The 12,568-nt window shown below is 45.6% G+C and overlaps 1 protein-coding gene across 3 annotated transcripts; it reads right to left on the reverse strand.

The window, feature by feature from the left end:
- Positions 1-3,760: 3,760 nt before the first annotated feature.
- Positions 3,761-6,283, reverse strand: C1H3orf86 (chromosome 1 C3orf86 homolog). Of its 3 annotated transcripts, XM_032309394.1 has the most exons (3): positions 5,908-6,273; positions 4,315-4,588; positions 3,765-4,064 (listed from the first exon to the last, which is right to left on the reverse strand). In XM_032309394.1, the coding sequence occupies exons 2-3, from the start codon at positions 4,584-4,586 to the stop codon at positions 4,040-4,042; spliced, it is 297 nt and encodes a 98-aa protein (XP_032165285.1). In that variant the 5' UTR covers positions 4,587-4,588; positions 5,908-6,273; the 3' UTR covers positions 3,765-4,039. The 3 variants fall into 3 exon arrangements, with proteins under 3 accessions (XP_032165213.1, XP_032165119.1, XP_032165285.1); XM_032309322.1 differs by lacking the exon at positions 5,908-6,273 and adding an exon at positions 4,665-4,892 and having other exon boundaries at positions 3,761-4,634; XM_032309228.1 differs by having other exon boundaries at positions 3,763-4,588; positions 5,908-6,283.
- Between the last annotated feature and the right edge of the window lie 6,285 nt (positions 6,284-12,568).

The raw sequence follows: 12,568 nt of genomic DNA on the forward strand, positions 1-12,568 counted from the left end.
TCTTTTTTTTTTTTTTAAGATTTTACTTATTTATTTCACAGAGATCACAAGTCAGACAGAGATCACAAGTAGGCAGAGAGGCAGGCGGGGGAGGGAGCAGGCCCCCTGCTGAGCAGAGAGCCCGATGTGGGGCTTCATCCCAGGACCCTGGGATCATGACCTGAGCCGAAGGCAGAGGCTTTAACCCACTGAGCCACCCAGGCGCCCCCTTCTTTTATTTCTTAAAGACCTCTAGGTCCAGGAAGCCTACCTGAGCAAATGAGAGGGCATTGAGAAATGGGTAGGTGAAGTAAGGGGGATTAGGGCTGTGTCAGGAGTCAACTCACCTCTGGAACCTCTAAGGACTGTGTGTACATCCCTAAGTGAACCCCTCCAGCTCAGGCCACTGTCCCTAGTACCCTGGTGTTCCTACTTCCCTTAGACTAATCTGGCCTTGCCACCCCACCCCACCTGCCATTGGTGGGGGACCTGAGTGTCCTTCACGCATGCCAGTAAGACATCAGTCTTGTGGAGACTGGTGGCTCCCAGGCTCTGGCTGTTCTGCAGGGAGCCATGGTCCTGGCAGCCTCCTACCACAGACCCCAGGGCTAGGACCCCAGACATCCAGGAGGCTAACACTCAGACCCAGGTGCAAAAGCCACTGATGCATTAGGTGAGACCTGGCAGCTGGTTGATCACAAAGCGCCTCCCTATTTCAAGAGTGCCTCTGACCAGTGCTGCCTGACCACAGACCCCAACCACAAGCCGTCTGACCTGGCAGGGTCACCCAGGTGCCTATCCCATGAGTTAGAACTGACACAATCCCCAGGGCACCTTGGTAGAACTCCTAGTGGCTCACTGCACTGAGTGACCTGGGACAAGACCTCACTTCGCCTCAGTGTCCCCATCTGTAAAATGAGATGGTGGGCCACATTCTTAGAAGTTCTTCCCACGCTCAGTGAGTCTCCCCAGAAGTACAGAGCCCTCCCTTGGATGGTCCTTGGCTGCCAGCCCAGGCACCCCTTACTCCTTAGCAGTTGGGACAAGGAGGAGGAGGTGGAATAGCCAGTGGCCACAGAAACCAGACCTGAGTTGGTGCAATGGAACTCTCTTTTAATCCCCAGTCCCCTGTACTGCAACCTCCGTCTACTGGTCACTCAAAACCTTACCCTCACAGGGACATACCTAATACAGAGCATATGGGAATTTTCCCCCTAAGGTGACAGATGTTGCACATGGGGAAACTGACACCCAAAACTGAGAGGAGACTTGGCCAAGACCATTCTGCCTCCTCCCAATAAGAGAAGTGGGATTAGAATCTAGGTTTCCCAAGGGTTTTGAGGAATCTGAGCAGGCAGCAGCACCCCCAGCTCTACATGGGCCCACCACTGGTGGGCATAGGTGGGCTGGTGGGTAGTGCTGGGTATAGGTGGATCACAAGTCAAGATCAGATGTGCCCTTGGAGAAGTCCTTACCCCAGCAGGTGTGGGGGGCATAACAGAGACAGAGACCTTGGATGGCATGGCATGTCAGGCTGGCCACTGTGGTGTGGCTGGCCAGTGGGCAGCAAGGCCATCTTGGCACCTAGGGGATTTATGTAGAACAGGGCGGGGGGGCAGCCCTGCTCCGCCTGAGGCCTGGCAACAGCCTGGGCTCTGGACATCATTCTTGGAGCAACTTTTGCACAGTTCTACCCCAAAGTCCATCGCAGCAGCTAATGTGGAGGAAACCGGTTCAGCACAGGGTATGGCCCACACTAGAGGAGGCCATCAGATTTCACCCTCAGAATCTTTTGGAGGCGGTCCATTTTCACTTTCTCTGTCAATACCACAGCACTGGCCTAGACCTGGTGTCAGCATGCATGAGTCAGAGACTTCCAAGTCAGCATCAGTGTGATTGGTGGAGGGACAGTACCATCTCTATAGATAGCAGCCTTGTACCTCACTTCCACCCCTGCCCAAACTCTGGAGTAAAACTTTTGCTGAGGAATTTTATAAGATCTTTTTCTTATTAGTCATTGAGCAAACATTTAGGAGACACCAGCTGTATGCAGGCCTTATCCTAGGCACTGGGTACACAGCAGGGATGGAGCAGACAAGAGCCTGCTTTTAGTGTATGTTTCTTAGGGCTGACACAAATTACAAACTGGGGGGGCTTAACACAAATGCATTCTCTCGCAGTCTTGAAACCAAAAGTCCAAAATTGAGGTGTCAGTGGGACCCTGCTCCCTCCAGAGGCCCAAAGGGGCATTCTTTTCTTTGCCTCTTCCAGGCTCTGCTCACTGCCATGTTCCTGGCTTGTGGCCACATCACTCCAATCTCTGCCTCTGTGTTCACATTGCTATCTCTTATTCTCTGTGTCTTCTGTGTGTCTGTTTGAAAATGCATGTGAATCTGCGTAAAATGCATGTGAATCTGTGTAGGGCCTACTGGATCATTTAGGATGACACCCTCCTCTCAAGACCCAGAACTTAATCACATTCATTGCTATAGAAGGTCATATTCACAGGTCCTTGTGGTTATGATTTGGACATATCCCTTAGGGACATGATTCAGTCCACCATACTGGTGACTTGGGGTCACCACTACAAACCCCATTTGTTGAAGGCTGCCCTTGAACGTTGCAGGGGGAAGAACCCACCATCTGTGGGCAACATGCCAAGTCCACCTGAGACCCTGGTAAGGTGTTCACTCTCTCTTCCTACCTGAGCATTATTTCATTTCCACTAACCTTCCCAAGGTTAGCGTTTCCTGGGATTGCAGCCTCTACTTAGCCTACCCTATTCCCTGGTTGTTTGAATTGGTTCCAGCCTCTCATTTTTCTAATTCGCTGCAGTGAGCTTTTCTGTGTACATGCTTCTCTTTTCTCCCTGGGCTGCTGGGTTCCAGGTTAGAGCTGTGTTGAGGCCTTCTGTGCCCGTTACCCACTTGCTGCTGCTCACCATCAACCCACTCTTCTTACCTGCTCTGCAGTACGAGACAGAATCTTTTAAGCTTCTCGCCTTCAGAGCGAGCACCATGGTAAACCTGTTCAGTAGAGTGCACTACAGGGGCATTGCAGGAGGTAGGGGCCCCTCCTGCTGGTTCTGGAGGCTGCACAGTTGGTCAAAAGTGTAAGTGTGATGGCATCCGGTGGAGACCTGCTCCAGCCGTAGGCCCAGAAAACATGCCCCTGCTGGGTCTTGTGGCTCTCCACACTACGAGCACCTGGCCTTCTGCCACCTGATGTACACAGGGCCTCACCCTTCCCTGGTTCCTGGTACCATAGTTACAGACTGTAAAGTTGATCAGATCTGGCAGACAGGCTTGCTCACCCCTATATTGTGCAGGGCAGGGAACTGAGGCCAAGAGAGACAGGGTTCTGATTGGGTCATTATTGGACATATTGGCCACAGAATCAAGGCTGGACCATAGGCCTTTGCTCCCAAGGCTCAAGGAGGGTTTATTGGAGTCCTCAGGCTGAGACAGTGTTTCCAAGCCCCTACCTACCGCCTCTTCCCCCAGCATGACTGGACCAGTCACTCCATTCCTGGAGGGTCGAGCTGCTGCCCATTGTCCCACCAAAGCATCATCCGGAGCCTATCTACCAGGCAGAGCTTGAAGGGGTGCTCTCCCCAAAGGCTCTCTCAGCCTCAGGTTGCCTCAAAGAGAGTTCCTGGGAGGGCTCTAGCCCCCTTGTGCTCAGGACTCAGAACAGCCCTGAGTGCTGCCCCCTGGACTGTGTGCAGGGACACAGGGCCTGGAGGTCACACTCATCCTGGCTTGTTCCTCTCTCAGCCAGAGATATTCTTCTGGCTCTGGCTGGGAATCAAACATACTGCTCTGCTACCAACATCAGAACCACAAATTCTTGAACTCTAAAAACTTAGGAGAAAAATACCAAGGTGGCTTGGAAGGTAAAAGAAGGTCTAGAAAACATTATGTGTCAGAATCTAAGTTTAATTTATATGGAGCTTGAAAGCACTTGGTGTGTTCTTCTAAGAACTCCTCAGAGTTCTGTGCACTTCCAGGCAGGGCAGAAGCATTGACGTGAGGATGAAGGTGTACAGCTGGCAGGCCACTCAGGAAGCTGTGGTCACGCAAATACTTTCAGGTTCAAAAGGAAAATCGGTTATTCCCAGTAAGGACATTTTTCAGCTTGCAGGTGAAGGCCCAGGGGGCCGAAGGGCTAGGAGGAAAGGAAGAAGCTGGGGGCAGAGGGACTGATCCAAGGGGGCCACATGTTGGCAGAGGACCTCCTGGTGGTGAGATGGTGACAGGAATTGCTGAGAATGGCTGGGCACTCCTTACTCCAGCCTTAACCAGGCCATGGGGAGGTGTTATTGGGATGTAGTACCTTGATCCAGTGTCTTTCAGTAAAGCCTTAGGAGGAGGTGGAAGGGCAGCCTTCTGTAGCGGTGTGCTGGACGGGCCCTGGGCACTAAGAAGAGCCCCCTGCACACTTCCATGCTGAGATTTGGGCCTCTCTTGAGAATTCTCCAGAGAAGCTGGAGGAGCTTTAGGTATATCTGCCTCCAGTGGGGGGTAGGTGATTTCTCCTGTTATCTCGTTTACCCAGAAAAATGTATCGAGAGGTTTCTTCCCCTGTCCAAACAGATTCTTAGACATAGCTACAAAGGAAAAAATTGAGAAAACACAGATGCATCTTCAGTTGTCCACAGTGGGGGCAGAGGGCTCCCTCTATACCACCAGGGTCAAAGGGAGCTACCTATGTCTGGGCTAGCACTAGATAGCCTGTGTCAGCATTCTGTCAGGGAGACAGATGCCTTCCCAGATGCTTCAGAAATCTTCCCAGGACCAGGAGCAAGCCTTGCTGGAGGTTCTAGATGAATTCTATTATCTTTTTTAAAAAACATCTTTTCAAATTTTTAAGTCTTAACCAAGTATACTGAGGAGTATACTTTAAATCCTGACATAGTTCAGAAATGTGTGTGTGTGTGTGTGTGTGTGTGTGTGCATGTGTATGTGCGTGCGTGTGTATAGTCAAGTACGTGTGTATGTGTGTATGTATGGATACTAGCAATTTCATAGAACTTGGATGGTTATGTATAACTGTCTTGATATTTTCTATGCCATTCAATTCTATATTTCTTACAAAAATGTTAGTTGCTACTCCTTAAACTCATTTTTTGAGAAATCAAAATTAATGAACTATAGTTTGATAAACACTGTCTGATATTAAGAGGAGATTCTAAGTGTGAGAAAGATTCACCCACCATTGGTGGCCTGATGATGGTAGGCCAAATGGAAATCATGAGAAGGAAATAAATTCGGTCAACAAAATGAATGAGCCTGGAAGTGGACTTTCCCTCAGAGCCTCCAGATAGGGGCCAGGCTACACAGAACCTTGATGTGGATCTTATGAGTGAGTACCAAGCCACACTTACCAGACTCGGGATCTACTGCTGTGGGAGATAATAAATGGCTCTTGTTCCAAGTCGCTAGATTTGTGGTCATTTGTTACAACAGCAACAGGAACTCATATATCATGTGAACACTCTTCTAGGACCAATGGGAAAGATGGGCTGCAAAACTGAGGTGTCCTGAGCTCAGAGTAAGCCTACCTTTGGCATGGGCCTATTAGCCAGTCCCCCAGTCTGGCTATTAGCCAGTCCCTAATTTCTTTCTGTCAAGCTTGGTAGTTGCTTCTCCTTCTTTAGAATGGTCAATGACTGCCACCCCTGAGCAGTGTCAAGGTATATTACCTAGCATATCAACCAGGTCAATCATCTTTCAAGGTCCTAACACCTGCATCCTAGGAAACTGATTTGCCAATTGGCAGAAAGGATTTCCCCCACCCTCCCTTGGTGTCCACAAGGCCATGGATAAGTCAGAACATCCCACACTGACTCCCACAATAGTGGACTGAACATCTAGGGCCTGACCAGTAACTGTGGGACTAGAAAGGTATGAAGGATTTGAAGCTCACCTATGGAAAGGTGCTGGGGTGAAAGTGTCTGTGGAGGGAGCCTCAGAAAGGAGAAGGGACATTAGAAGACTGGGGGCTCCTAGCAACCTGGTCTTTGTTGTGTGAAGTGTTTTCCACCCTATTCCAGCCTAGATTCCGCTGGGACCCCCTGGCCTCATCGATGCAGCCACAAACATACACTTCACCCTCTGGCGCTCTGCTTTCCATAGTGTTCCATATCTCCAACCTAGAGGGCTCTCTGACAGCCCACATTCCCCTATCCACTGCTCCTGACTTCTGTCAGGCCTATTGCATAGCTTCACAGCATAGTCCATTTTTTCTAGAACATAAACTTATAGACAAGGGGGATGTCCTTCTCTGGCTGAGTTAGTTCATTTTCAGCACAGTGGACACCAGGGGTCCTTGGGTTAGGAATTTCTCATAGATCCACTATCTTCAGCTGGCTTTGGCTCACCCTAGACCTCGCATCCTCTCCATGGCCTCATCTCCCTAAGAACAGACCTTAGAATAGACCTAAGAATAGACTTGTGTTGCCATCTGCTGAGATTCTGCTTCAGCCCAGACCCACCTTGAATTCTCACCAAGCAGCCACTGACTTGAGGTTACCGCGACCTGGGGCTACTCCAACCTGGAGCCAACCCAACCTGGGGACTCACAGACCTGGGGCCACCCTGAGGACACACCAACCTGGGGCTGCCCTTGACATGGGGCTACCCCACTTGGTGGGTTGAAAAGCTACTGGGTGTCTCAGGGTGCTGATCCATCATGCTTATAGGAGATGGAGTGGCTGTCCTGTTAGATGGGCCCAGGTCAACCCACAGGCTTTTCTCCTTTACCCCTCTGCCTGGGGCCACTCTCCAATGTAGGGCAGTTCATAAGCACTGCTGAAACTGATCTCCCTTGCCTTTGAAGATGTAGACAAAAACAGATTGGGAGATAAACCATAAGACACTCTTTTTTTTTTTTTTTTTTTTTTTAAAGATTTTATTTATTTATTTGACAGAGAGAAATCACAAGTAGATGGAGAGGCAGGCAGAGAGAGAGGGAAGCAGGCTCCCTGCTGAGCAGAGAGCCCGATGCGGGACTCGATCCCAGGACCCTGAGATCATGACCTGAGCTGAAGGCAGCGGCTTAACCCACTGAGCCACCCAGGTGCCCCAACCATAAGACACTCTTAACTATAGGAAACAGACTGGGGTTTGCTGGAGGGGAGGTGGTCAGAAGGATGGGGATTAAAGAGGGCACTTGTTGGGATGAGCACTGGGTGTTACATGCAACTGATGAATCATTAAATTCTACCTCTGAAACTAATAATACACTATATGCTAATTAAATTGAACTCAATTTTTTAAAAATCTTGGGGAAAAAAAAGCCAAACAAAAATTCTGACTGTTCAATGATCTGCTTTTGGTATGAGGATTCCAAACACAATTTAAACTCAAAAATTGCCTTCCTAAAATATTTTTTTTAGCTAAAATGTAAAATATGAGACTCTTCTCCCTCATCAGCATCTTTAAAAAGTATTGGATTAGCTTCTGATATTGACATATCCAGTGCTCTTTCCACAGTTAAAGGCTTTCAATCAGAAATCATAGATATGTTAGGTAGATAAAAATGTTGACTGGAAAATCATTTGATTGTATAAATATATAGTCAATATTTGGCCATATATTTTAAGGAGACTTTAGATACCAAAAACCAGAAATCTTATGAGGAATTTATTTGTTTCATGTAGGAGGCATCAATTTCTTCCTTTATTAATAAATGCTGGTATTAAAAATCTTGACTTGAGGGGCGCCTGGATGGCTCAGTGGGTTAAAGCCTCTGCTTTCGGCTCAGGCCATGATCCCAGGGTCCTGGGATCGAGCCCCACATCAGGCTCTCTGATCAGCAGGGAGCCTGCTTCCTCCTCTCTGCCTGCCTCTCTGCCTACTTGTGATCTCTGTCAAGTAAATAAATAAAATCTTTAAAAAAAAAAAAAAAGAAATTTATATTAAAAAAAAATCTTGACTTGAACTGTCAAGGACCCCAAATTATGTCAAAATCTAATATATGACACTCTCTTTGGTATGTGTGCACATCTCAACTATTTGCTCTTCTTACAAAGAAGAGTGGTAAGATGTCTAAGGCCAATTTTCTCTTATTTTTTGTATCCCACTTTTTCCTTCCCTTGGAAACTTCAAAGATTTCCTTTATTCATCAAAAAAATGTATTAATTTACTACACAAATACTTTAGGACTATTTACTTCAGATAAAGCCAAAATTGTTTACATAAGAAAAAGAAAAACATTATTAAACTATGTTTCTTTTTATGTACTCTAGAAAGTATATTTAGGAGCTTGCAGGGAGGAGGAGTTAAGATGGCAGAGGAGTAGGGGGACTCTAAGTTGCCTCATCTTTCAAACACAGCTTGATAAATATCGAATCATTCTGAACACCCGAGAAATTGATCTGAGGACTGAGAGAGCACACTGCACATCTAGAGCCAGAAAAACTGACACATCATAGAAGGTAGTTGCTGCAGAGAGTTGGTTTGGGGCAGAAAAGAACTGCAGGTGCTGTGGAGGGGAGGGAGCCCTGATCAGGGGGAGAGGAGCGAGCGAGCGAGCGAGAGAGAAAGCATGAGCAGGGGATTGCACAAGAAAACTCTTCTCCTTGAAGAAGACACAAAAAGATGGAAGACCATTCCATGCTCTTGGATCAGAAGAATAAACATTGTTAAAATGTCTATACTGCCTAGAGCAATCTATACTTTTAATGCCATTCCGATCAAAATTCCATGGGTATGTTTCAAAGAGCTGGAGCAAATAATCCAAAAATTTATATGGAATCAGAAGAGACCCCGAATAGCTAAGGAAATGTTGAAAAACAAAAAGAAAACTGGAGGCATCACATTACCTGATTTCAAGCTTTACTACAAAGTTGTGATCACCAAGACAGCATGGTACTGGCATAAAAACAGACACAGACCAGTGGAACAGAATAGAGAGCCCAGATATGGACCCTCATCTCTATGGTCAAAGAATCTTCGACAAAACAGGAAAAAATATACAGTGGAAAAAAGACAGTCTCTTCAAGAAATGGTGCTGGGAAAACTGGACAGCTATATGTAGAAGAATGAAACTCGACCATTCTCTTACACCGTACACAAAGATAAACTCAAAATGGGTAAAAGACCTCAACATGAGACCGGAATCCATCAGAATCCTAGAGGAGAACATAGGCAGTAACCTCTTCGATATCTGCCACAGTAACTTCTTTCAAGATAGTCTCCAAAGGCAAAGGAAACAAAAGTGAAAATGAACTTCTGGGACTTCATAAAAATCAAAAGCTTCTTCTGCACAGCAAAGGAAACAGTCAATAAAACAAAGAAGCAACCCACGGAATGGGAGAAGATATTTGCAAATGACAGTACAGACAAAAGGTTGATATCCAGGATCTATAATGAACTCCTGAAACTCAACACACACAAAACAGACAATCATGTAAAAAAAAATGGGCAGAAGATATGAGCAGACACTTCTCCAATGAAGACATACAAATGGCTATCAGACACATGAAAAAATGTTCATCATCACTAGCCATCAGGGAGATTCAAATTAAAACCACATTGAGATACCACCTTACACCAGTTAGAATGGCCAAAATTAGCAAGACAGGAAACAACATGTGTTGGAGAGGATGTAGAGAAAGGGGAGCCCTCTTCCACATTGGTGGGAAAGCAAGTTGGTGCAGCCACTTTGGAGAACAATGTGGAGATTCCTCAAGAAATTAAAAGTAGAGCTTCCCTATGACCCTGCCATTGCACTACTGGGTATTTACCCCAAAGATACCAATGCAGTGACAGGAAGGGCCACCTGTACCCTCAATGTTCATAGCAGCAATGTCCATGGCCGCCAAACTGTGGAAACAACCAAGATGTCCTTCAATGGACAAATGGATAAGGAAGATGTGGTCCATATACACTATGGAGTATTACGCCTCCATCAGAAAGGATGAATACCCAACTTTTGTAGCAACATGGACGGGACTGGAAGAGATTATGCTGAGTGAAATAAGTCAAGCAGAGAGAGTCAATTATCATATGGTTTCACTTATTTGTGGAGCATAACAAAAAGCATGGAGGACAAGGGGAGATGGAGAGGAGAAGGGAGTTGAGGGAAATTGGAAGGGGAAGTGAACCATGAGAGACTATGGGCTCTGAAAAACAATCTGAGGGTTTTGAAGGGGCGGGGGTGTGAGAGGTTGGGGTACCAGCTGGTGGGTATTGGAGAGGGCATGGATTGCATGGAGCACTGGGTGTGGTGCAAAAAAAAAAAAAAGAAAGAAAGAAAAGGGACAGTCTCTTCAATAAATGGTGCTGGGAAAATTGGACAGCCACATACAGAATAATGAAACTACGCCATTTTCTTACACCATTCACAAAGATAAACTCAAAAAGGATGAAAGACCTCAGTGTGATGGAAATCCATCAAAATGCTAGAGGAGAATAAAGGCAGGAACCTCTTCAACCTTGGCCACAGCAACTTCTTGCAAGACATATCTCTAATGGCAAGGGAAACAAAAGCAAAAATGAACCATTGGGACTTCATCAAGATAAAAAGATTTTGCACAGTGAAGTCCCTGGCAACTCCAGGTTTCAATCTGGGGGGCTTCCCTGAAGTCCTTTCCCCACCCCTACTGGTCTGCGAGTCTGTGCCTGGCCCCAGCCCAGGAGGCTTTTGCAATCTGGCGCTACAAGATCCCCGGGGCACAGGATCCCAGAGGCTCCCTCCCCCTTCCACTTATCTTCTGATATCTGTCCATAGAATTACCGCCCCCGCTTCATACCTTGAAACCAACCACTGGAGACATTCTGCTGATATAGATCCTGATATATCTTCTTATATCTCAGGCTGATTTTGTGGGTGTTGGGTGGTCTGGTTGATATCTAGCTCAGTTCAGGCAACTGCTGAAATAGGGTCCCTTACTCCTCCACCATCTTGCCCCCCTCTGCCATAAAATAAGTTTTAAAAGATGACCAGATCCGTCTTATGCAAAAAATGACAGGTGGAAAGTTATCCTAGGGTTGAAGCCTCATGTTGTGTTAGTGAAACACTTGAGGACAGGAAAACACCAATTCTTATTAGATACTGGATTACTCTAGTACCATTGACCACAGTTTATCAATCGTTACATTGTTCTACAAGTTACCTATTTAATTAGAATTACGGTAGTCTTACCTTAGATAGCTCCTCCCAATCACAATGCAGTCACCATGACTGCTTTCAGGACTCCAACCAGACTTCCTTCTTATGTGCTGGTTTCTTTTTAACATGTAAAAAACATGTTTCTCTCTCTCTCTCTTTTTAAGATTTTATTTATTTTGACAAAGAGAGCACGAGTAGGCAGAGAGGCAGGCAGAGAGAGAAAGAGAGGGAAGCAGGCCCCCCGCTGAACAGAGAGCCTGATGCGGGGCTCAGTCCCAGGACCCTGAGATTATGATCTGAGCCAAAGATAGAGGCTTAACCCACTGAGCTACGCAGGTGCTCTTTTTTTTTTTTTTTCAACCATATAAAAGTTCCTGCTTATGTTCACAGTAGAATATACCAATATACCTTGGTAGTATAAGCTTTTCAGCTGAGTATCTTATTATCAAATCTTATATGTCTATAGAGTAATTGTTTTAATTGTAAATAGACCAAAAGGATGAAAAATTTATGGATTTTCCCCAAAACTTTATATTGTTTCCATATGAATAAGATTCATGAGTATAACTAGTATGTGAAATGTTTCCATGAATCTGAAAGTACACTTCTCTTGGGTTGCTAACTTCAATATTTAGTATTGGTTTAAGTACAGAAGTCTCTTTAGACTTCTTACCAAGAAAGAATCTTACCAAGGAAGAATCTTCCATGGCCGTTTTAAGTAAACCTTGATGATGTGTCTGAGGGCAGTTTTGTTTTTGTTTGTTTGCTTTAGATTTTATTTATTAGAGAGAGAGAGAGCAGCAGGCACAGGGAGAAGCAGACACCTGGATGAGCAGGGAGCCCAATGCAGGACCCAGGACCCTGTGATCATGAACTGAACCAAAGGCAGACATTCAACCAACTGAGCCACCCAGGTGTCCTAAGGGCAATTTGTTTTGTTCTCTTTCAAACCTGAAGTCACAAAAGAAAACATATGTAGTTAGACCAATTTTCTCTATTTCTATCCAGTATTATTTATCAGATTCTTAGATCCTCACCAGTTGTAACTATCTATTGAAACTACTTTAGCATCCTATGAAACTTAATCGCAGATGCACACATTCTTGCCTCACCTAGCTTAGATAGATTTCATAGTTAAGAGGCTTGAACTAATGTGCCCACAGATCAAATGGGCAACAAAGACAAATGGCCCGACTATGGGATGTAAATGGAGGCAACCTTTCCTTTTTAATTAAAAAGGATTGATTCATTTAGAATTCAGGGCTATAGGAGTCTACTACCTGCTCTTGCCTATGCTCTGTTGGGGTTTTATCACGTAAATCCCTGCTCCATTGGAGGCAAATCAGATGTCTGTGCTGTTTTAATTTGTTAAAATCATAACTTTATTTTGTCAAACTTATTAAATGTACTTATTAAATAATGTATTTATTCTTGTTGTAAAATAAATGTTCTTAAGCAGAAATACCTTTAA

Source organism: Mustela erminea, chromosome 1, assembly GCF_009829155.1.
Source record: "Mustela erminea isolate mMusErm1 chromosome 1, mMusErm1.Pri, whole genome shotgun sequence".
In the NCBI taxonomy this organism is placed as follows: domain Eukaryota; kingdom Metazoa; phylum Chordata; class Mammalia; order Carnivora; family Mustelidae; genus Mustela; species Mustela erminea.

Coding starts and splice junctions, on each gene's coding strand:
- C1H3orf86 (XM_032309322.1), bottom strand. CDS start 4,586: ATGTCTAAGAATCTGTTTGGACAGGGGAAGAAACCTCTCGATACATTT.